Source organism: Sciurus carolinensis, chromosome 1 (genome assembly GCF_902686445.1).
Source record: "Sciurus carolinensis chromosome 1, mSciCar1.2, whole genome shotgun sequence".
Lineage (NCBI taxonomy): Eukaryota > Metazoa > Chordata > Mammalia > Rodentia > Sciuridae > Sciurus > Sciurus carolinensis.
This window is the reverse complement of record NC_062213.1, coordinates 181,413,318-181,437,304: the sequence shown is the minus strand read 5'-3', so window position 1 is coordinate 181,437,304 and position 23,987 is coordinate 181,413,318. Positions and strand designations below refer to the sequence as shown.

Genomic DNA, 23,987 nt, shown 5'->3' with positions numbered 1-23,987 from the left:
TAAAATTAGTTAAGGTGGTAACATTTATGTTTTGTTCTTTTTACCATGATGAAAAAATACAGATGCCCAGGTCACATCCCAAGTATTTCAGTCATAACATCTGTGGAGTGAGGCTCAGGCATGAGCATATAGATTTTGAGGATGCTTGAACCCAGGAATACTTAACCACTGAGCCACATCCCCAGTCCTTTTTATTTTTTATCTTAAGACAGGGTCGCACTAAGTTGCTGAGGCTAGCCTGGAATTTATAATCCTCCTGCCTCATCCTCTGGAGTTGCTGGGATTACAGGCATGTGCCACCATGCCCAGTAGGAGATTTTAAAAGAATTTTAGTGATTCCAATGTGTATACAAGCTTGAGAACCAATGGTATAGATAATGTCAGATGAATGGCACACAAATACACACATCCTGATGCCCAGGGTCACTGAGAAGCATGGTCATGACTTCACTTGGCTGTGGGAGCCAGGCATTTCCAAGAGCAGAAGTTGGAAAGGCAGAGCAGTGACTGGTACAGGCTCAGAAGAGGTGCCGGGGAGGAAGGGGGAGATTCAGGAACCATGCCTGGATAAAACTGCCCAGGGAAAATGCACACGAGGAGACGAGGAAGAGGTTTAGGAAATAAGCCCAAGAAGCACCAACATTTAAGAGACAGGCAAGGGCCAGGCCCCGTGGTGCCTGCCTGTAATCCCAGAGACTTAGGAGGCTGAGGAAGAGTATCACAGTTTAAGGACAGCCTGGGCAATTTAGTGAGACCCTGTCTCAAAATAAAAAAGGAAGAGCTGGAATGTAGCTCAGTGTAGAGCATCCCTGTGTTCAATCCCCAGTACTTGGGGGAAAATCAAGATACAGAAAGCATTGAAAATGCACAACATCACTGTACACCAGTCTTGCAGCTGGTCGCCAGAGTGGGGGGATGGGGATTGGAGTGGCATATTTTTACCTATGATAAAGCCAGTAGAACTAGATCGAAAGGTATAATTGTAGTGAACCCCAGGCTATGCTGCCCACGGAGTGGCGTTGTCTCCCGTTCTAAAAATAACTTGAAAAATCCTTTATTCCTTCCCTCCAAGTGTCTGACCCTTTAAAAAAAAAAAAAAAGCCAAGTCTTTGTCAATGGGACAATGTATAACCGTCACTCTACTGCACAGTTGTTTTAGAGGAAAAGTGCTCTTCCCTGTTCCCCGGGAGTGCCTCTCTGCCTGAATTCACCTGGAGATGGCAGCTCCCAAAGAGACACAGGCACAAGGCGAGAGGAGTGAAGCAGCATCCCAGCGGGTGGCGGTCCTGTGTAGATACAGATGGGGTCAGAGCAAGGCAGACCTAGGGACGTCAATTTTGAACTGCATTCATTAACGGCCGGGATATGGGGGTAGGTAGCACCTCAGAGATGGATGAGACAAAAGCCTGATAAACCTGAGAGCAAAACTGAAAACTGAGCCCAAGCACTTGCTGGCCAGCTGCACATTAGTGATGAAATCCAGCCAGTGCCCAAGAATAAATAAATAAATGCTGGAGATGTGGTTCAGTGGTAGAGCACTTGCCTCGCATGTGTGAGGCCCAGAGTTTGGTCCCCAGCATTGCAAAAATTTTTAAAGGTACCTACAAGGAAGAGTCATTTTTATGCCTTGGGATGGAGAGACTATGATGTGGAGCCAACTTGCCACCCTAAGGGACCAGGCCTATGTGATAAAGATGGCAGAGTGCAAAGACAAACAGAACCTGGCTCTGTGAGGATACTGTGAAGCTGCTGCAGTCACCAGGCTCTAACTCCAGGCATCTGTGAGCTAAGAAATCCTTCTCAGTGGAGTCCGTTGGATTAGGCTGTACTGTTACTTACAGCTTTGAAAAGCCTCAAACCAATCCAAAGGGCAATTCACACATCCTCCCCCACGCAAAAAAAATATCAGTTATCTCCTTGTCCAAAAACAAATGACCAGAAAGCATCAAAAAACTGGGCATATGAAAAATATTCCTGAATAAGGAATACCAACATTATTCTGAAGACTGAGGAGGAGCCTGCCTTATATAGATATGTATGTACATTTATAATTTGTATATGTATATATAGAGAATGTTACACTACAAAATAATACACATTGCTTTAAAGTACCCATGAAACAGTTAACATTTTATACCACAAAGAAAACCTCAATCGTTACTAAAAATGTAAAAATTATACAAACATCTTTCTCTACCCTGGAACAATAAAATCAGAGTTCTTCTGTCTGGACTCGCCATGTAGTACTGGTTCTTCCAAATAAAATAAGTTTACTGGAATGACAAAATACTTTCTAAAATAACATAAACCAGGCGTGGTGGCACATACCTGTAATCCCAGAGATTTGGAAGACTGAGGCAGGAAGATTGCAAGTTCAAGGTCAGCTTCAGTAATATACTGAAACCCTCAGCAACTTAGCAAGATCCTGTCTCAGGGGAAAAAAAAAAAAAACCCAGATACCTGTAATCCCAGCAGAGCAGCAGCTTGGGAGGTTGAGGTAGGAGGATTGCAAGTTCAAAACCAGCCTCAGCAACTTAGTAAGGCCCTAAGTAACTTAGTGAGACCCTGTCTCAAAATAAAAAGTAAAAATAAAATAAGATTTAAAAAACAGGAGGCTGGGGATGTGGCTCAGTGGATAAGCACCCCTGGCTTCAATCCCTTATACAAAAAAAAAAAAAAAAAAAAAGCAGGGAACTGAGGAATGCAGTGGAAGAGCACCCTGGGTTTAATCCCCAGTACCAAAAAATAAAATAAAATAATTTGAGTCAAAACCATGATACTAGAAGAAAATGTATAAAACATGTATCACGGGCTGGGGTTGGGGGTCAGTGGTAGAGCACTTGCCTAGCATGTGTGAGGCCCTAGGTCCAATCCTCTGCACCACATAAAAATCAAATAAAGGTACTGTATTCACCTACAACTAAAACAAAATATGAAAAAAAAATCATACATCATATTCATGATTTTGGATTAGGCAATAGTTTCTTAGAGATGACACCAAAACATAAGCAACCAATAAAAAAATAGATAAACTTGACTTCTTCAAACTACAAGCTTTTTGTGATTCAAAGGACACTCTCCATTACATAAAAGAGAAGACACAGAGTGGGAGAAAATATTTGCAAATTACATATCTGATAAGGTTTATATGGGTCAAATTATGTCTCCCAAAAAAAGACTTGTTGAAGTCCTGATCCCTGGGCCCTCAGACTATGTGACCTTGCTTGGGAAACTCTACAGAGGTAAAGTTCAAATTAGGTCATTTAGCTGACCTCTGACCCAACAGGACTGGAAAGGGGAGATTGGAACACAGAGACAGACATGCACGAAGGCAAGATGCTGTGAAGACACACAGGGAGAAGACAGTCATGTGGCTGGATGATTGCTGGCGAACACTAGGAGACAGAACAAGGAGGCTCTCCCCTGGAACCGTCAGAGGGAACATGGCCCGCCATGTTTGATCTTGGACTTCTAGACTCCGGAATAATGAGGCAATGACAGACAATACACTTCTTTTGTCACCCAGTTTTTGGCACCTTGAGGCATGTGTGTATGTGTGTGTGTACTTACATGACGTACATGTATAGACATATGTATGTATATATTTCTCTCTCCATGATCACTCTTATAACTTCATGACAAAAAGAAAATATTCAGCTGGGTGCAGTGGCTCCTAAAAAGGGGGGCTGGAGAACGTGACTCAATGTTTAAGCGCCCATGGGTTCAATCCCCAGTACAAAAAAAAAAAAAAAAAAAAAAAAGGCAGAGGAAATGGATTAAGAGCTAAGAATGATAAAGGAAATGACAAGATTTGAGAATCAGAAAATGGATGCACAACCTAAGGCTTAGAGATAGTCTTAAGAGATACACTGGAGCTATCAGAAGTTCTAGTCAAAGCAATAACTCAAGACAACTTTTCCAGGAATTAAAAGAAAAAAGTTGTGCAGATCAAAATGTTTACTGTAGCCCAGCCAAACTTAATGAGAAGAAATTCATAACTGTTAATTTTAATTGTCATCAGTAGGCTAAGGAATTATTCAAATATTGGTGTGCTACATATTAATTCACCCAAGTTACTTACAAAAAAATGAAAATAAACATAGCCTCACACACTTTTCTGGGAATGTAATAGCCGTAAGACAGGGAAGTAGGGTCACAAACCAATCACATATCCTCAGATTGGAAAACCCAGAAACCATACCACTCATCTTTCTTGCAAAAGACACTTTAGGGATTACTTGAAAGTGTGCAGTGGCTGAGAGACAAATCAGAAGAAAATGTCAAGAATGAGGAAGGTGGTGGGTGTTGTGGCCTGTAATCCCAGTGGCTCAGGAGGCTGAGGCAGGAGGATTGGAGAGTTCAAAGCCAGCCTCAGCCAAAGCGAGGTGCTAAGCAACTTAGTGAGACCCTGTCTCTAAATAAAATACAAAATAGGGCTGGGGACGTGGCTCGGTGGTCGAGTGCCCCTGAGTTCAATCCCTGGTACCCAATAAATAAATAAATACATACATAGGACTGGGAGTGTGGCTCAGTGGTAGAACCCCCCTGAGTCTGACCCTCAGTAGTAGGGGAAAGTGGAGGAGGGGGCAAAGGGAAGAAAGACAGGCAGACAGGAAGGACAAAAGAAAGGTGGTGTAGTATAAAAGGTCTTCCTTTATTCATCTCAATTCTAGACTCGAAACTGTGCTGACCTGTGGACTCTTCACCCTGACTCTCTGCTTCCACGCCCTTTTCCAGGACCAAGAAAGAGAGTGACCAATGCAGCAAAGCCCTTGCGGAGACCGCAGGATGGAGGCAGCGGGGCACACCGCCCCTCTTTCTGAGACCGAAAGGAAGAATGACTCTGCTTCCTACTGAAATTTTTGAAACGGGAAGGCAAGCGACTTTCCATCTCTTTCCCCCGGGAAATCAGAGGCAGGCCAACTGCAGAGTTGGGTGGGACCCAGGCTTTCTGCAACGTGGTTAAGAGAAAGGGGTCGCCAACCGGCTCCCGCAGACCCGCTGAAACGCTCACATCCTCTGGCCCACTGGCAAGGAGTCACCGGCAACCTCATGTCTCCCTCGGGAACCTGGGGACGGCCACCGAGCCCCGGTGGGGCTCCCCGGGCTCAGGGGGTTTTGTGGTCCCTTGGACTCTTGGAGGTGCTGGGTGCTTGCACAGCCCGTGGTTTACTTGGGGATGGCTTCGGTGGGACCGACGGGGCCTCGGGGTGCGGAAGGAGCAGGTGTCTCGGGGGCCCGGCAGGGGCGGGCGCGCGCGTTGCCTTACCCCCGGGCCCAGTGGAGACGGTGACCTGCGCATAGGTGGCTCCCGCGGCGGCCGCCGGGCCCGAGACGCCGTTGAGCGCGGCCACGCGCACGGTGTAGCGCGCGCCGGGGCGCAGGTGGAGCAGCGTGGCGGCGCGTTCGCGGAGACCAGCCTGGCGCGGCACAAAGGCCACGCGCGGCCCGCAGGGTTCGCACGCGCCCGCCGGACCCTCCCGGCCACAGCGCAGGCACAGCAGCGAGTAGGTGACGTCCGAGCGGCCGCCAGAGTCCGCCGGTGGCAGCCAGCGCAGCCGCAGCGCCAGCGGAGAGCGGCTCAGGCTGTACTGCAAGTCCCGCGGCGCCGACGGCGGCCCTGGCGGCAGGGGCGGCGCTCAGCCTGGAGGCAGGGACCCCAAGAGGGACCAGCCCGGACGCGGCTCCTGCATTCCCAGTGGGGTCAGGCGGGGAGGAGCGAACAGGGGGCTCCGGGGTCAGAAAGGGGAATGGCCTGGAGGAGCGGGGATGGGTGTGGGAGCGGGGGCAGCCAGTGATGGGGGGAGGAGGAGACCGGTGCCGGGCGTGGGGATCCCGGAGAGAGGGCGTGAGGGTCGGAGACCCCTCCAGGCTGGCGGATGGATGAGGTGAGGGCGGGACAGGGCACTCCAGGCGGGGACCCGTCGGGAATCCTGACCGATCCGGTCCCTGCTCTCCCGGTTCTTCCAATCCCAGCCCCGACTCTATCCCCACCCCAGGCTTCCCTCCCTACACTGGGCGCTCCTGGTCGCTAGCTCCAAGCCCGCCCTCAACGCGCCCAGTGGGGAGCCCCGTCACATCATCTGGATCGCGCCCATGGTTGGCCGCCTCCAGCGCCCCTAACCTTCATGGTGCAGCCAAGAGGGACACTCACGGGTGCAGGAGGCCGAGGGCGGGTCGGTGGGCGAGCGCGCATAGCTGTCTTGGCACACGCAGAACGTGGAAGCGCTTTCCAGGGCCCGGCTGTGTTCCGGGCATGGCGAACAGAGCGGCCGCCTGGGGGACACCTTGTAAAACCCTGGAGGACAGGCTGCGGAGAGGGGCCGGTGAGCAGGGGCCTCCTCACTCCCCGCCCCTTTCCTGCCTGAGCCCTTTAGGGTGGGGTTTATACCCTGATAGGGAAAGTCGGGGGACTCAGGTCCTCCAGCTGAACAACCTAGCATTACCTCTGAGTAAACGCTCAGTGTCCGCAGGGGTCGTTGACACATTTTACTTCTTTTACTAACTCATTTGATTCTCATAATTTGTGAGGTGTGGCTTCATCCCCATTTTGAAAAATAAGGAAACTGAGGTTCAGAGAGGGAAAATCAGTTGGCCAATGTCACACTCCCATTTCTCTAGAGCCTAAACAACATGACTCTAAGGTTCACTGGGAGAAAATGAGTCAAACTTTGCAACCCTGATGTGACGAGGAGTTCCAAGGGCTGGTCCGCAGTCACCCAGGGACAGATACACTCCCACTCCCACTTGTCGACACTGACACACACGCACAGACACATTGTCAAAGCTCATTTTTCCACCATGGTCCTTGGGAGTAGTGTGTAGAAATCCCCAACTCATACCCTGGGCTGTGCGGAGGCAGGGTGGGAGGAAGAAGAGGGCCCTGGAAAGTTTCCTGGCTCATGAGTCAAGCAGGTTTTAGTCTTGACACCTACTCTTCGCTTCTCTTTCTTCCCTCATCTCACCCAGAGTCCAGCTGCTAAACGCACAGGCTTTTACTTATGAACAACCAGGGTTGGTAGCTGAGTTGCAGTACCTGTTTGCTGTGTGGCCTTGAGCACATTGGTTGACCTTTTAGGCTTGGGTAGAATACCCACGTCAACAAAGTTGGTGGAGGATTAACTGAAATAAAACATGTAAATGGCTTAGACCAGTATGGACTATTTTACACAATAATCCTGGTAATTACTCCTTCTCCATCAAGGGCCTGAAGTGGAAACTAATAAACACTCACTTTAAAGAATTTCCCACCAGCTAGGCCAGGGAGGGAAGCAGAGCCTCCTGGCCCCTCCTCTCTCAGAGCGTGATTGGTCTTTCCCTTGTTCCCTGGACCTCCCTTCTAGATTAACTGGTGAGGGGAGACTGGTTGTGCTCCAGCTCCAAGAAGACAGAATACAGCAACAGGAATGCAGGCTAGACCTGGGAAGAACTTTCTGGGAGAGAGGGGTGGGGCCTGAGGATTTCCAGGCTTAGACTTAGAAAAATTCATCTTGCCCAGAGTCCCAGGCAGCACAGTGTTGGGAAGGGTCTCAGCAACCCAGGGGTCTTCAGAAGTCCCTGCCTTGAGAGCAAACCTGGGACCAACTACCCAAACAGGAACTCAGGAGGCCTGGGTTGCGATGTTAGCTAGCCCACTCCTCTCTGACCTCAAGCCTACCAGTTAAGTGGGATAACCACTGCAGCCTGCCCACCTGTGTTGTGAAATAAGAGAGGGGGAGGCCCTGGGCGGGTAGCCCTTTTTCAGGGTCTCAGGTCCACAGGGGAGGAGAATGGCTGCCACTGGTCCCAGAGGAAGCAGCGGTGATCTCTACTGTGAGAGGCTCCGTTTAGAAGTGTGTGAAGAGCAGACTCAAGGGATTCCTGATGGCTAGCACCTCCCTCCCTTCCTCGAGGGCAGAGCCAACCTGTCAGAGGTCCCCTGGTTCATCTCTGCCTGGCCGGGTCTGCCAGCTGCATTCCTGGCAGCAGGCAGACTCTTGACTCAGGGACCTCACAGTGGGGCACTCATGTCTGTCCCTGGAGGCTGCCCTCAGGGATCACCTCCAGCAGTTACAGGGTGCTTCTCACCAAGAGCTGGAATTGGCCTCCTTGTCTGTACTGCCCCCTCATACCACCCATCTCGGGCTTCCCTGTGCCCTACACAGCCTCAGAACATATCTGTTTGGGTCCCCCAGCACCAGGGAAATTCCAGAGATTGAAGACACAGGCCACATGCCCTGATTTTTCTCCCAAAGGGAAACCCCACCTCTTTCATTAATTCCTCTAGTAGCTTGGAGAAAGCAGAGTCAACATCACTAAAGAGAAGAATGGGGGGAAAGAACACCTTGGCTCTATCCCCTCTTCTAGATTCATCTGCCCTTAGAGAGGGGATTATACCTAGCTGTAGAAGACTCTGGAAGGCCTGAACTTGCTGACTACCGATCCGACCACGTCCTCTCCTAAACCCTCCAGCAGCTCCCCACTGCCAGTCGCCCTGCCGATGCTGCGTCAAGCTCTCCTTTCGACTCCAGGTCTTGTCCTATGATACCTCACACCCCTTTCCTCCTGGCAGTCTAGTTCTGTACTTCACCAACACCTGGTCCAAACAGCACCTCCCTGGCTTCCTCCCTAGCTCCCCATTCCCCAGGACAGAGGAATAGTCATTATTAAAATGGCCTTCTCAGGGCAGAGTGAGGGAGCTCCACCCAAACTGAAAGTGGAACTGGGTTTCTGTGTGTGTGTGTGTGTGTGTGTTTCCAGAGTGTGGATCAAAACCTCTTCCAGTCCCTGATCCATTCATTCAACAAATAATTTTATCATCTACTATGAGCTAGACTCTAAAGACATACAGCAATGAGCAGAATAGACAAGGATCTGAATGTCCACTGGGACAGATGCCTCCTTGCGATCCCACAGGGAGAAGAGAGGCCATTGGTTGGTAATTCCCTCAACATCTGGCCATCAAAACCCACACACACCTCCCTGTACACTCCTCTCCCTTCTCCTCCTTCATTCCAGTCCTAAGGGAGAGGTTGAGCCACCTCCTGTTGAAGGCCAGGCTTCTATTTCCATTCAGGACCGTCCCTTCCACCTCTTCAAAGACTACATTCCATAGGTCATCTCCCCTGCTGGTTTTCACGCTGCTCCTCTGCTGGCTCTTAAGAGGGTGGAGCAGAAAAGGTGGTCCATTCAGGTTCAGGGAATAAAGGTACTGACTGTGGAGGATTTTCAAACAATCATAAAACTGACTAAAAGTTGGCCTCTTTTTATTAGCAGCCTGCATCAGCAATTCCAACCCACATCAGTAATCAAATACTCCTTCCTAGCCGGGTGCAATGGCGCATGCCTCTAATCTGAGCAGCTCCCAAGGCTGAGGCAGGAGGATGGCGAGTTCAAAGCCAGCCTCGGCAACTCAGTGAGACCTGTCTCTAAATAAAATTCAAAAACAGGCTGGGGATGTGGCTCAGTGGTTAAGGGCTCCTGGGTTCAATCCCTGGTACCAAAATAAATAAATAAAATACTCCTTCCTCCTGGGGACAGACACCCCCTCACACATACCTGGTACCCCAATGGCTCTTTCCCTTCAGCATATGATAAAAATCCTTTCTCTGTGTTCAAATGAAAGGTACACACACACACACACACACACACACACACCCTCTTTCAACCCAAGGTCCTCCCAAAGATGCCACCTCTTCTTCCCCCTTCAAATCCAAACTTCTAGATTCCCTACTCCAGCCTCTCAACACCCTTCAATCTCGACTTATTACAACCTGATCTCTCCACTCATCAGCTGAAGCTGCTCTTGCTAATGCCACCAAGTGAACCTTGTCCAGTCCCCAGTCTCCCCGACTGCTCCCTCCCACTGTGGGCGGTTCCCTCCTGACCCCGCCTCCCCCTGAGCACATGCCAGTGCCCTCTCCAGCTGTCCTCCGGCCCACCTTTCACTGCTCCTTCTTAGTCTCTTTTGTGGACTATTTTTCCTACTTCTCCTTACGTTGCTGTTCTGAGTTTTCCTTGCCAGCCCCATTGCTTCTTGCTCCATAATTCTCTCAGTTTGGGGCTGGGGAGATAGCTCAGTCGGTAGAGTGCTTACCTTGTAAACATAAGGCCCTGGGTTAGATCCCCAGCACCCCCCCAAAAAAATTCTCTCAGTTTGTACCAACCACACCCAGAGCTCCAAGTAGAATCTATATTGCTGAGCTCCAGCCCCACATTCTAGCTACTTCCTCTTGGACACACCTGTCCATCCGTATTCTAGGTTCTGCACCCAGTGCATGATCCCTCTGTCCTTCGACCTTCAGCAGCATACCCTCCTGGATCACATGGTCACTAAGTGCTTTGGGGGCTCTCTCCTGATCACACCCATTCTCATGGCTCAAGGATGTCTGCTACCACCCTGGTTCAGAGGTCATGCTCTTTCTCCCGAACTATTGCATGATTTTCCTTATTTCTAGTCCCTAATCCTCCCCTCTCCAATCCTGTCTTTGCTATTGCAGCTTGAATGATCTTTCAAAATATAAATTTGAACACTTGGATCCCTCCTCACTGGTCTAAAACATAAAGCACCAGCTGTTTATCTAATATTCATGGACCCTGCGGGATTTGCCCCAGCCCTCTCCAGCCTCATTGCTCCTCATGCCCTACATGCATCCCCTGGTTCTAGTCGCACAGGCTACCCACATAACATCACCCATGCTATGTTGCTTCTGCTGACTTGCTTTTGAATACAATCCCTAAGCTCATAGTGGTCTCAGCTGCCTAGAATAAAGACCTTTTCATTTTCTCTGGGAAGCTCTTTCCATCTTTAGGAAAAGCATATTCCTTTCTCCGTGCTTGCTCAGCTCTCTGTTGATATCTATCACACCCTGTGATAACTACTTGTTAACTCAATGCATTTTCAATGAGCACCTGCCATATGCCATATCCTGCCATGGGTGCTGGGGCTGTTGAGATTAAGACCCAGTGTCTGAGAGCAAGAATTTCCTAGTCTAGCCAGGTGTGGTGGTGTTCGCCTGTAATCCCAGGGGCTCAGGAGGCTGAGGCAGGAGGATCATGAGTTCAAAGCCAGCCTCAGCAACTTAGCAAGGCCCTAAGCAGCTTTATAAGACCCCCTCTCAAAAATAAAATACAGGGGCTGGGGAGATAGCTCAGTCAGTAGAGTGCTTACCTTGCAAGCACAAGGCCCTGGGTTTGATCCCCAGCACCCCAAAAATAAAAATAAAATAAAATAGAAAAAGGGTTGGGATGTGGCTCAGTGGTTAAGTGCCCCCAGATTCTATCCCCAGTACCGGAAAAAAAAAAAAAAAAAATCCTAGGCTATCAGTGGAAATACACATAAGTGGATTACTGCAGACCATGGGGTAAGTGCAGAAATAGCGGTCGCAGTGAGTACTGGAGAGCACTGAACTGCATCCTAACCCTATCTGGAGAGTTCAGGAAGGGTTCTTGCCTCTGAGTCTCATAAAATTTCCCAGGAAATACATGGTGGTATTCATCTATATACATCTAAGACCTGAATAAATGCAGCCAGCATGTCCTCATCTCATATTGAATGGGTGACTGAACAAAGGAATAAGAACAAGTTCAGTTATTTCCTCCTCTGTCTTCCCATTACTCTGCATACGGCTCTCTTGTGGCATATATGACCCTCTTGGTTTTTCATCTTTGCCTCTCTCCATGTGGATGTGCGCTTCTCAAGAGCTGGAGCTGTCTGATTCATTTCTGTTGCCCTGACACCCAGAAAAGGACCTGCTTTAGAAAATGCATTCCTTGATCTTCCTACATTAAATGCACACATTCATAGCCCTGTCTTTAACACCCGCCCCCATTTCCAAAGAGGGAGAGGAGAGATCTGTACCCAATACCCCACAGACTTGAGAACCCAGCAAAAACCCCATCGTGGAGGATCTCCCCTAGAAGACACAATGGGTGTAGTGCAGAGAGTAGTGGGATATGCCAGTCATTCAGGGCAACCCCACTCTCTCTTGAACTCAAAAGCTCTCTTCCAGCCTCTGACTGGTCAGTGACCCAGGGAAAGGGGGATGACCAGGAACTCACACTAGCAATGCTGGTTGCTATAGATTTCTTTCTTATGCACAGTGGAGGCAGCATAGTGTAGTATAAAGAGCTGGGCAAACCTGAATTCAAATCCTGGCTCCCCATTTCCTAACTTTGCCAGTGACGTGTTAACTTTGAGACTGTTTCCTACCTGTAAGATAGGGATAATGATGACTGAGTTAGTTGCTGGGCAAATAAATGAGAAGGCCTGAGGGAGGTGCTTATCGTAGTGCCTGAAAAGTAGGTCCTTAATGCCTCCTGATATGGAGTCCAATTCACCTCTTAGATACGTCACTCACGGGTCCTGACTGAACCCACTAGATGTTCCACAAAAAGTCATAACTCCCAGTCCCAGAGCCCATGGCTTCTCCACTCCCTCTCCTGCTTCTTTCATCTAGGGCACACTCTCCACCTGCGCGCTGTCCTCCCACCTCGCACGTCCCAGTCCTCTGGATACCTTCGCAGATGTCACCACGTTCCTGGAATCCCGCACTGCAGCTGCAGCGGCCCACCGGCACCAGCCACTCTCCATCCGCGCCGCAGTGCATGCGCGGAGGGCTGCCGGGCTCCCCTTCCGAGTGTGCCACGCACGTTCCAGCCACTTCCACCAGTGTGGAGAAGGCGCTCTCCGCCGCGGTGGCTGGGAACGCCGCCAGGCCCCGCACGGTGGCGCGGCACTGCTTGTAGTAGACGCGGACAGAGACCAGCGCCACGCATGCGCCCACGTCCTGGAAGGCCAGGTGGAAACCCCGCCGATTAAGCGGGCCGATCTCACGCACCTCTGTGTTCAGCTTCATCTTGCGCTCGCCCAGGTCGCCCTGCGTGAAGCTCTCGTCCGCAGCGATCGTGTCAATCTTGCGGGGTCGGCTACCTCCTAGACGGGGACGCCCGCGGCCCAGATCAGCCTCGGTTTCCAGGTAGTAGACATTGAAGGTCTCCTTGCAAGTGCCTGCGGCGCCAGGGATACTACTGCAGTCGCGCAGTGTGAACTGCAGCTCCACGAAGATGCGCTGCCCTCGACCTCGGCTGATCCATCTAGTCTGCAACCAGTTGTCCTGGTTGGGCTCCAGCACGTTGCACACTTGGTATGTGCGAATGGGACGGTCATGTTCGTCCACGCCGCTGATTTCCTCCCACTGGGGCAAGAGTAAAGAAGTGGACAGCTCAGAGTCAAGGTGCTCCCAGGAAGTCAAACAGTGCTCCCAGGAAGTCAAACACTAGCACTGACTCGGCTGAAAGCTCCCTTTTGCATCGTTTTGCCTTTTCCTGCCCCCCCCCACTAGCACACACACCCCTAAAATTGTAAAATGCAAGCCATGCAACCTGTAATCACAGCACCTCAGAAGGGGCGCAAGTTCAAGGTCAGTCTCGGCAAATTAGTGAGATCCTGTCCCAAACTTTAAAATAAAAAGGACTAGAGATGTAGCTCAGTGATAGGGCACCCTGGGGTTCAATCCCAAATTGGGCGTGGGGGTTGAAATCTGGGCTTACAAATCCCAGCGATTTGGGAAACTGAGGCAGGAGGATGGCAATATCAAGGCCAGCATGTGCACCTTAGTGTGACCCATCCTCAAAAAATGAAAAGAGCTAGGGACAAAATGTCCCTGGGTTAAATCCCCAGTACCACAATAAGTAAACACATAAATAAAACCTGGTTTCTCTGTGTACCTGTACCTGTGTACCTACTTCCCTTCCCTGTTAATTGGCATCACCACATTGCAGAAGGCAAACTTCCCTTTCAGACAAAGAGGTTGAAGCCCAAAGTGGTTCCAAAAAATCCCAAAAGGGCTCAAAGGAGCTTGTGAACAACAAGAAAAGGGATGGGTGAGGCCTAGCATGCACTGTCAGGGAGAACTCTGAACTTCAGGACCCATAGAGTTCAAGAGTTTATCGTTTTCACCCAATGGTGGTAAAAAGCAGCCCAAAGTGGAAGCGGGGTGATGGGCGGTGGGTAGGAGAAGGAAGAAAAAAGAAGAAAAAGAATACATAAATAAATAAAGAACATTGACTGGAGCTGTAACTCAGTGATAGAGTGCTTGCCTAGCATGTGCAAGGCCCTGTGTTCAATTCTCTGCAACAAAAGAAACAAAGAAATAATGGAGCACTTCACGAATTTGCATGTCATCCTTGAGCAGGGGCTGGGCTAATATCTGCATTCTTCCAGTTTTAGTGTATATGCAGTTGACGTGAACAACAATCCTTGTTGTTATGGGTGAGGAAACTGAAGTTCCTGAGGGAGAGCAACTTGACTAGGTATGCACATTGAATTAGTGGCGGAGCTAAGAATGGTACCTTGAATGTCTTGACTCTACACCCAGTGCCCTTCCCACTCACTACACCAAGCTCTATGGCCTCCCACAGTACCCCACCCCAAGTTCCTAAGCCCCCTTTCAGGACTCCAAGTCTTGCTTTCTGTCAATTAGCAACAGTCTTTGGAGGATCTATTGCTATGTACAAGCCCACGCCAGCATTAACTTCCTCCAGTTGTCATATTTCTGTTACTAGACACAGCCAGTTCTTTCTTTTTTACTTATTTATCTAACTAACTGAAGACAACATTTTCTAATAGGCCTCTTTGGTTTGACACCAGGGCAGCTGAAGATCACACACTCTGAGGTGTGTTTTGATCTGAAGTGACCATGGGGAGCTAAAGGGATGGAAGGATCCCTGGGACAGGGAAGGACAGTTTTACACCTACCCCATTACTCGGCAGTGAAGTCCAGCCCAGTTCAGCCTGGGAGGCTTTGGAATCCAGGAGAATGACTAAGGAGAGGGGAAGAAGAGAGATGTCAAAAAGCCAGAGGTCAGTTTAGAAAGAGGGTGGGATCCTTTGCTGAATTCACTGTAAATTTGCTAACTGAGGGATAGAGAATGTGGCAAAGGATACAAACAAATGTTTCCCACTTCATACTTCCCCAGAAAGGGAGTAGTGAGTACCTCACGTCCATGGACATGTAGCCACAGTGTTTAGAGAAGGAGTCTGTATGAGTTTCCTGGGGCTGCTGAAATAAATTGCCACAAATTTAGTGGCTTTAAATAACAGAATTTTATTTCTTGTACTATTCTGGAAGTCATATTCCTGATCTCAGTCCCACTAGTCTGAAGTCAGGTGTCAGTAGGACTGATTTCTTTGGAGACTCTGAGAGGAGAATCCATTTCCTTGCCTTCTTCACTTCTAGTGGTCACCCATATTCCTTGGCTTATGATCCCCTCCTTCACCTTTAGAGTGTATCACTTCAATCTCGGCTCCTGTCATCACATCACCTTCTCTCCTGGCTGACTCCTCTTGCATCCCTCATAGAAGGGCCATTGTGATTATATTGGATCCATCCAAATAATCCAGGATAATCTCTCCATCACAAAATCCTTAATTGTATCTGCACAGTCCCTTTTTGCCACTTAAGGTAAGATTCACAGGTTCTGAGGATTAGGACACAGACATTTTTGGAGAGGGGTTGTCATTATTCAGCCTTCCATAGAGTTCTTGGCAAATACTCTATAGAGTTGACTCTCAAATTGGGGAAGGGGAGCCAGTGACCCTCCCCAGTTTTTGCAGGTTCCCTAAATTATACTTACATGTCAATTAGAGGGAGAAAATGAGAATATCAGGGGATTCGTGTTTATACCCCCAAATTCATTCAGATTCAGGGGCTCTTCTAAGGTCGTATCAGCAGGCAGAGGGGAGACTTAGCCTTTTCATTTGACTCCCAGGATCTTCAGAAAAAATGGAGTGGAGAAACCTTACTAACCACAGGAGAAATAAAAATCTCTCATTTCCTCAGCCAGCTCCTTTCCCAGGGCTGTCAGCTATACTGTGTTGCAAAGAACGTCAGGGTGTTTCATATATGATCCATGACTCCTCCTGCACCAGAGAAGCTTGGAGTCACTTTATTCCGCAGGAGGTGTCAGATCAGCAGTCTGCATTCCACAAAGAAGCACTGGTTTGGACAGCAGAGTCACCAACCCAGAGACTAGAAGCCAGGCTATCCCCAAATCTCAGAAGATTACTCATCTGGAGCTTAAGGAAAGGGGTGGACCGCCAAGGTGAGAGCGTTTAAGAGGAGTTGGCTCCAGAGGCGTCAGCGACAGTGGGCAGGACCGCCAACAGCGTGTTGATTTCACACAACTGACAGCACATAGAAATTGCACACTGGAAGGCATCTGCTATCCGGCGCCAGGACCAACCCTGCAGTCAACGCCTGATTCCAGCTCTTCAAGATTCTGCACCTGCATATGACGCCTCTGGATCCAACTGAGCACACAGCTCCCCCAAATACAGAATCAGAAGCAAGAAGCGAGCTCTGATATCGCCAATCGCCCCAAACCCGGCAACGCAAACCGAGCGGGTAACACTATGCTCTTAATTCAGCACTGCGGACAGTTCCACGGTCAGCACTTCGCTGCCCTGAGACCAGCATTGAACCTCCTGTTGTCCATACAGTGGTTTCCTAGCCTCCACTTCATCCCCTCTCCTCATGCTCGGATCTCACCTCCGCACATCCTCGTCTCCTCTGATCCCTTCATCTCCCCGCCCCCACACCTCCCACCTCCAATCACTCAGCCTGTCCGTCTCACTGGCCCCTTAACCGTCGCCTCTGGCTCCCGGTTCCTGGTCTCTCTTCCCCAGCTTCTTAGGTCTCCAGCCCCCAAACTCCTCAACGCCCCTCTCTTCCCCATTGCTTAGCAGCCTCTCGCTCTCTCTCTTCGCCACCCACTGACCGCTTGCTTCAGACGCCAGTAGAGACTCTTGTCTCTCCAACGACTCCTTTCCCTGGCATCCCAGCACCCCAGCACCCTGTCTTTTGGCATTCCAGACCGGTGCACAGCCACCAGTCTCCTTACCTTCCTCGGCGGTCCCGGGCCGCCCGGGTCCCAGAAGCAGCGCGAGACAGAGCGGCATCAGGCAGACTAACAGGCGCCGCGGGTGTGGACCAGCGCCAGTCTCCATGGTCCGCAGACAGAGCTGTCAGTGCGGCGGCGGCTCAAGCCGCGCCAACCCAGCACCGCTGAGCAGTGCCCCCAGACCCCAGCACCGGCTGGAGGCGGGTCTCGCCGGTCACCATCATCCATGGGGACCAATCACTAGGCATCGCCGCGGGAGGTCCACCAATCCCTGCCAACAGAGGGTGGGGAGGTGGAGTTTTATAGGCCAGGGGCGGAACACCCAACTGGAGGGAGAAAGGACAGGGTCCCGCAGATCGCCAAACCGTGGGGGTGGGGCAACGCCGAGCGCTAGCTGGGCTTCTGGGGAGCGAGAGAAGCTGGCGTCGGAGGCCCAGGGCGCTAAACCTTAGCCCCTCAACCCTGAAAACTAGGCAATGTGGGCGTGGCTTAAGGAGGGGCGGCCCGCGGGGAAGCAGTGACACTTGCAGTCTCTTAACTAGCCTGGAAGCTCCCTCGGTCCCAAGACTGGCAGCGGGTTTCGAAGCCTGACCCCAAGCTCTGGGGAGCTCTTCGATTTCCAAACCTCTTTCTGCGTCTGCGGTTTTTGGGGTTTCATGGCTCGGTCCCTCCCCTTTTTCTCCCCGCCCTCATCAGACACACACAGAGGCAGGAGGGAGGGGCCGAGCGCGACCCCAGTTGCTGCCGGAGAAAAGAGAGCCAAATGGGAGACAAGTCCCACCCTACCAGCAGCGTTTCTGAGGTCGGGAAACCATGTGGACACCAGGATGGGGGCTGTGGTAGATTTTGGATGAATGATTGGTTCTTCAGATTCTTGCTCCTGCTGTCAAGATACAAGTAGCACATTCCGCCACCACTTCTGTCCTCAGGCTGGGGTTCCCTGTGAGACCCCACTTCGCCCACCCCAGGTGACTGGTGAGGAGCACAGTGGCCGGGAATCCGAGGCAGCTATGAGAGAGGCGGAGCAATTTTCTCAGAGTTCAGCCGGTGCAGAAGAAGCCGCAAGAAAACGTGGAACACGACCTCTATTTAGTGAAGGTCATTTATGTGCAAGCTGAGGGTTTAACCATTTGGTGGTGGGAAGGGCTGCGGCCTTCTAGGATGAGGGAGGCGGCAGCTCTTGAGCTTCACCATCTGAGCTGAACTTGAGGGGAGAAAGCTCCACCCGCCTCGTTGCTTCTTCAAGCTCTTTACTTGGGGGACCCACCCCCTCTCTCCCTTTGGACGGTGTATTAGCCCGAGTCTCCTCAAGAGTGAGGGTGGGTCCTGCATCCACTTGGCCTGTGTGGTCTGAGTGTCTCTGCATTTTGCATAAATCTACTCCTCACCCCTCCCTCCAGCAATTATTGGGCGCCATGCTCTGTGCTGAGTATACCTGGGTGAATCCCAGTCTCTGCCACAGTCCATACCTCTTTGAGCATCCAGTGTAATGAGAGTTCCCGACATCATAGATCACCGATCATTTGGAAGCTGCTTTCGTGTGCCATGTGTGTGTGTGTGTGTGTGTGTGTGTGTGTGTGTGTACATGCGCGCGTACGTGTGTGTGGTGTGTGTGTGCACACACGCTTGCTCACTCACATACTTACCGTAGAGTAGCAATAAGAGGAATAGGTGAGGAATTGGTTTCCTTTTTCTGCTAGAAAGAAAGGTCTTCTCAAGGGGCTGGGGCTCCAACGCCGCGGGAGACTGGAGCCCGCCCAGGAAGCAGAAGGAGGTGTGGTCTTGGCCGGTTCCTGGAGGCAGGCGGGGTCTCTGAAATAAGATCTACCTGAGGAAGAGTTCGTACCTCCCCACCTCCTTCCTATCTCCATTCTCCTCACGCTCCATTGTGCCCTCCCCCTCCCCCAGCGCTGGGAGATGGTATTTTAGAAGCTGCTTAGAGACCCAGGACTCCTTTCATTTCAGAATGAGTTCTCACTCCATCACCCGTCACTCCCCCCTTCAAAACCCACCCCCTTAGCAGTCTCTAAAGTGCCAGTCACGGTTTCTTACCCCAGCTCCAGGGACTTCAACCCAAAGGTTCTGACCCTAGGTAAAAAATAAATAAATAAAATAAAATAAATCACAATGCAGACTTCCTCAGAGCCTCGCGAAGCTTTCAGATGCTGCATAAATGGGAAATTAAATGGGGAAAGCTGCCTAGCATGCCCCAATAACACCCTGGCTGTTGGAAGTCAGGTTGGAGGCACATGGGGGAAATTGCCAGACTGAACCCCTAGAACTAGGGGAAACAAGAGGAAGAAAAGGGTGAGATCGTTCTTCTCTTTTTCTTCTCAACATTCATTCATTTATTTATACTGAGAACTGAACCCAAAGGGGCTTTATCACTGAACTACATCCCTAAATCTTTTAATTTTTTCATTTTGAGACAGAATCTCACTAAGTTGCATAGGGCCTTGCTAAATTGCTGAAACTCGCCTCAAACTTGCAATCTTCCTGCCTTGCTCTCCTGAGTGACTGGGATTTTATAGGGGTACAGCTACCATGCCTGGATGGACATTTATAATTATAAGGCCAGAATGGAGAAGACCCAGTTTATACAGATCTATGCAAATGAGCCAGATCTTAGTAAGTGCTACTCCAAGGTGGACCCATCCTGCCAGGAGACTGCAGAGTAGACAGCTCAGTGAAGAAATTCTGAAGGGCCTTAGAAGGAAACCAAGTCACCATTTCTTTCTTTTTTTTTTTCTTGGGGGGTGCTGGGGATCGAACCCAGGGCCTTGTGCTTGCAAGGCAAGCACTCTACCGACTGAGCTATCTCCCCAGCCCCCCCAAGTCACCATTTATGACAACTTTTAAGTGCTGGGGCCAGTCAACCAACCAATGGCCCAGGTTAGGTTTCTCCCTGGCATAGCAACTGGAGAGGGCTCGGGGTCAGAGGTGAGCAGAGAGGGAACCTTGGGCAATAGAGCTGAAGCCTCAGATGCAGCCCACCTTCGGTCTGATTTCTGTCAGTGGTGCTGACCCACCAGGGTCTGGACCATCCATCCTCAGTTGGACCTGGAACTTGTCTGCTGCTGCTCTATGATCCTCAGTCCAGGGCGACCTACTCCTTCAGCCTATTGCCGTGATCCTGCCATCTGCGTGTACAGGAGCCGAGCCTTCCCTGCCTGGGATAAGAATGGAGAAGCCTGCAACACATATGGAAGCAGCCTGTTTTTTCTGGCGAAAGTATGCTTCTCTCCAGTTCACTATACAGTCTAGCCCACCACCCAAAATAATTCAAAGTAGTCTTCTGGGGGCAGATTTAACTTAATCACAACTTCCATCTTCGAGCTACTAAAAGTTACAAATCCAAGTACTGAAATTTTGATTTCTTCATTTTTTTCACAAATTCAGAGTACACTGAGTCACGCTAAGCAGAGAAGGTCATCTCCTCCATGGGGAGGACTAGGATTGCTCCAGAAAAATCAAGGCCAAGTCCAGCTCTGAGGAAAAAGGACAAGGAGGTACAAAGAGAAGTTGGGAGCTTTGTCATCACAGGGACATCTGCAATTTCACATTATGGTCATACAACCTTCATCCATCTCATGTTCCTTTTTCTAGTCTGAGAAAGGCATAAGCATACTTCAGGTAGATTCTTCACTGGGACAATCAACTCACAAGCAAAAGCAAGATGGAAGTAATAAGCAATTTTAACCGAATTTTTCTGAGATAAGAGAAACAAAAAGGGGTTAATTTAGCTACTAAAATTAAACAGAGAAAACCCTTTAAAGGTATGAGATACAACCACCAAGCCTTTCAGAGCCTCCACTTCCTCCTCTGCAAAACAGGAATAAAACCCTTTCAGAGCTATTGTGAACTCACTGTATAATTTTAATATACAGCCCAGCTCCGTACTGGTTAACTCTGGTATATACTAGTATTCAACTCTGTGGTTAATTAAAGTGAAAGATGGAAGAAGAAGAAAAAAAGGAAAGAAGGGACAAAAGAAGTTAAGTGGTGAGGTAGGAAGAGAGACAGAATTTGGGAGAAAGTCTTAAAGGAAAAGAAAGTGAAGGATAAAAAAGGAGGCAACTGGTTGAGATGAAAGTGACTGGAAAGCTCAAGAATCTGGAAGAAATGCACTTGATGAGAAAAAGGTGTCCATCAGGCAGGGTGGCTGGCCGGCCGGATGTCAAGTGGTATCAGAGGTGACGCTGACCGTGTTGACGTGGTCATCCATTTGACTGACAGCACTAAGAGAGAATCTGTATCTTGGAGGACCAGGTCGGTCTTACTAACTCAGTTCCTATCCTACTATCCCAGCTAAAGAACCAGAGTACTAATTTATGATGAGAACTAGGACTGGGACCCAGGATGCTGGCATCGCCATGTCCATCACTTCCTTTCCTTGCAGGGAAGTGTGCATCTGACTCAGAGCCTCGTGCCCCCGAACTCCCAGTGAGGACACACCTTCCACTTGTACCTGAGTAAGGACACTAGGGCTCAGGGCTGGAAAGAAGACATTCCATATGCTTCCCTGACTCTCTGTTTTTAAAATCCTAGATCTGTTACTGAACATCCCATTTTCAGATTGAAGGAGTCCTTTTAAAGTTATTTATCAAAGTAATATAAACTAATAAGTTTGGAAGGGGCACTGGGGATTGAACTCAGGGGCACTCAGTCACTGAACCACATCCCCAGCCCTATTTTGTATTTTATTTAGAGACAGGGTCTTATTGAGTTGCTTAGGGCCTTGCCATTGCTGAGACTGGCTTTGAATTTGAGATCCTCCTGCTTCAGCCTCCCAAGCTGCTGGGATTACAGGCATGTACCACCACACAACCTAATAAAAATTTATAAGTAAAAATTGAAAAGTTCATTCATTACACCCCAGATAATCTATCCCCAAATTTGAATCATGTTAACAGATTGATATGTACCATTATTACACACACATTTTTAGAGAAAATGAATATATTTGTTAGAGGGATGCATAGCTGATTATCTACCTGATATTACTTCCCCCTCTCATATTTTATATTGCTAACAGAGCCTTAACTTTATTTGTTCATCCATTTATAATGTTCATCCATTATCGTCCTTGCTCAGGAAATATAACCTTCTCCCCAAGATCAGGGATAAAAGATGATGATTATTTTGAATCTGGGGGTGCTCAACCACTGAGTCTCATCCTCAGCCCTTTCTATCTTTTATTTTGAACAGGGTCTCATAAGTTGCCTAGGGCCTCTGTAAGTTGCTGAGGCTGACTTTGAACTTGCCATCCTCCTGCCTCAGCCTCCTGAGCTGCTGGGATTACAGGCCTGTGCCACCAGGCCCGGCCAAAAGATTATTACTGGCTAATGATTTTCATCCCATTCCACGTGGCATAGGATACATTTCTGGCCTTCTGACTTGAGGATTCTCAAAAAGATTTCCTCTCCTAATAAAAAGAGCAGCAGGAAGGAATGTGTCTGTTGGATGTGGTGTCAGCATTACACACCAGGAGCAGACACCTGGTCTTGACACCAGGAAGAGTGATATCTTCCACACTGTCCATTACGATTTTTTTTCAGTTGTATGTAACAGGAAGCCCATTTAAAATTGGCTCAAACAGCAATGAGATTTTCTTGGTTTATATAACGAGATGGGGGTAGATCTGTGTAGAACAGTAAGATTTTACATTGGGATGGTAGTAGACTGATAGCTCATCACCTAACCTGGACCTTCTAAAAAGAAATGCCACCCCAGAAACAGAGAGAGAGAGAGAGAGAGAGAGAGAGAGAGAGAGAGAGAAAGGAAGAGCCAAGCAGGTTGGTGCATACCTATAATCCCAAAGATTTGGGTCTGAGGCAGGAGGATCACAACTTTGAGGCCAGTCTGAGCAACTTAGCAAGACCCTGTCTCAAAATAAAAAATAGAAAGGGATGTAGTAGTATAGTGCCCCCAGTTTCAATCCCCAGTACCTACCCACTCCCCCACAAAAAAAGAAGAAAGAAAGTTGGATATGGTGGCACACACCTGCAATCCCAGCAACTCAGAAGGCTGGGGCAAGAGGATCACAAGTTCAAGGCTGGCCTGAACAACTTAATGAGACAGTGTCTCAAAATAAAATAAAAAGGGCTGGGTGTCATTCCCAGTAGAGTGCACCTGGGTTCAATCTCCAATACCAAAAAAAAAAAAAAAAAAAAAAATAGACTGACAACCAACTCTTCCACATAAATGATAAAATTCCAAAGATAATGGAGTGGCACCTTTAAAGTGCTAAAGAAAAATAAATTATAATCTAAAAATTCTATACCTAGTGAAAATATCCTTCAAAAACAAAGGCAAGGTCGAAAGGTCGAGTGCCCCTGAGTTCAATTCCTGGTACAAAAAAAAAAAAAAAAAAAGAGTAAAAAAATAAAATAAAATAAAATAAATAAAAACAAAGGCAAGAAATATCTTTTCAGATCATCAACACCGAGCAAATGGGGCTGAGGAGATAGCTCAGTCGGTAGAGTGCTTGCCTTGCAAGCACAAGGCCCTGGGTTCGATCCTCAGCCCTGCAAAAAAAAAAAAAAAACACTGAGAAAATTCCTCCACAAAAGAAATATTGAAAGGTATTTCCCCAGTACAGAAAAGAAAAAAGAAAATAATTTTTTTATTTTTATTTTTTGGGTACCAGGGATTGAACTCGGGGCACTCAACCCCTGAGCCACATCCCCAGCCCTATTTTGTATTTTATTTAGAGACAGAGTCTCACTGAGTTGCTTAGTGCCTCGCTGTTGCTGAGGCTGGCTTTGAACTCGTGATTCTCTTGCCTGAGCCTCCTGAGCTGCTGGGATTACAGGTGTGCACCACCGCACCCAGCTAGGAAAAGAAATATTAAAGGGAAACTTTCAATAAAAATAAACCCAAAAGGAAGCAGGAACATGCAACATTGGAAAGAATAAAATCATGGTAAAAATAAACGAACAATGGCTATATAAAGCAGTAACATTAAGTGGAATTTTAAGTACATGCAGAATTAAAACACATCACAGTGCAGCAGAGCGTGGGGCAGGGTCCCAGGAAACTGCCGCAAAGCTGATGCCAGCGCACAGGCCTCCTGGCTGCAGACCGCAGGCCAGAGTTGGTGGGAA

The 23,987-nt window shown here is 49.0% G+C and overlaps 1 protein-coding gene and 1 non-coding gene across 3 annotated transcripts in view; both read right to left on the bottom strand.

The window, feature by feature from the left end:
• Positions 1–16,987, bottom strand: part of Epha10 (EPH receptor A10) — a 36,833-nt gene extending 19,846 nt beyond the window's left edge. For both annotated transcript variants that reach the window (XM_047518938.1, XM_047519011.1), the window contains exons 1-5: positions 16,882–16,987; positions 14,738–14,802; positions 12,497–13,175; positions 6,155–6,310; positions 5,270–5,620 (exon numbers count right to left, since the gene is read on the bottom strand). In XM_047518938.1, coding sequence (XP_047374894.1) covers positions 5,270–5,620; positions 6,155–6,310; positions 12,497–13,175; positions 14,738–14,802; positions 16,882–16,987 — 1,357 coding nt within the window. The remainder of the gene's footprint in view (positions 1–5,269; positions 5,621–6,154; positions 6,311–12,496; positions 13,176–14,737; positions 14,803–16,881) is intronic.
• Positions 14,130–14,231, bottom strand: LOC124968493 (U6 spliceosomal RNA). The gene has a single exon (XR_007105742.1). It is a non-coding gene; the product is annotated as a U6 spliceosomal RNA (small nuclear RNA).
• Positions 16,988–23,987: the final 7,000 nt, after the last annotated feature.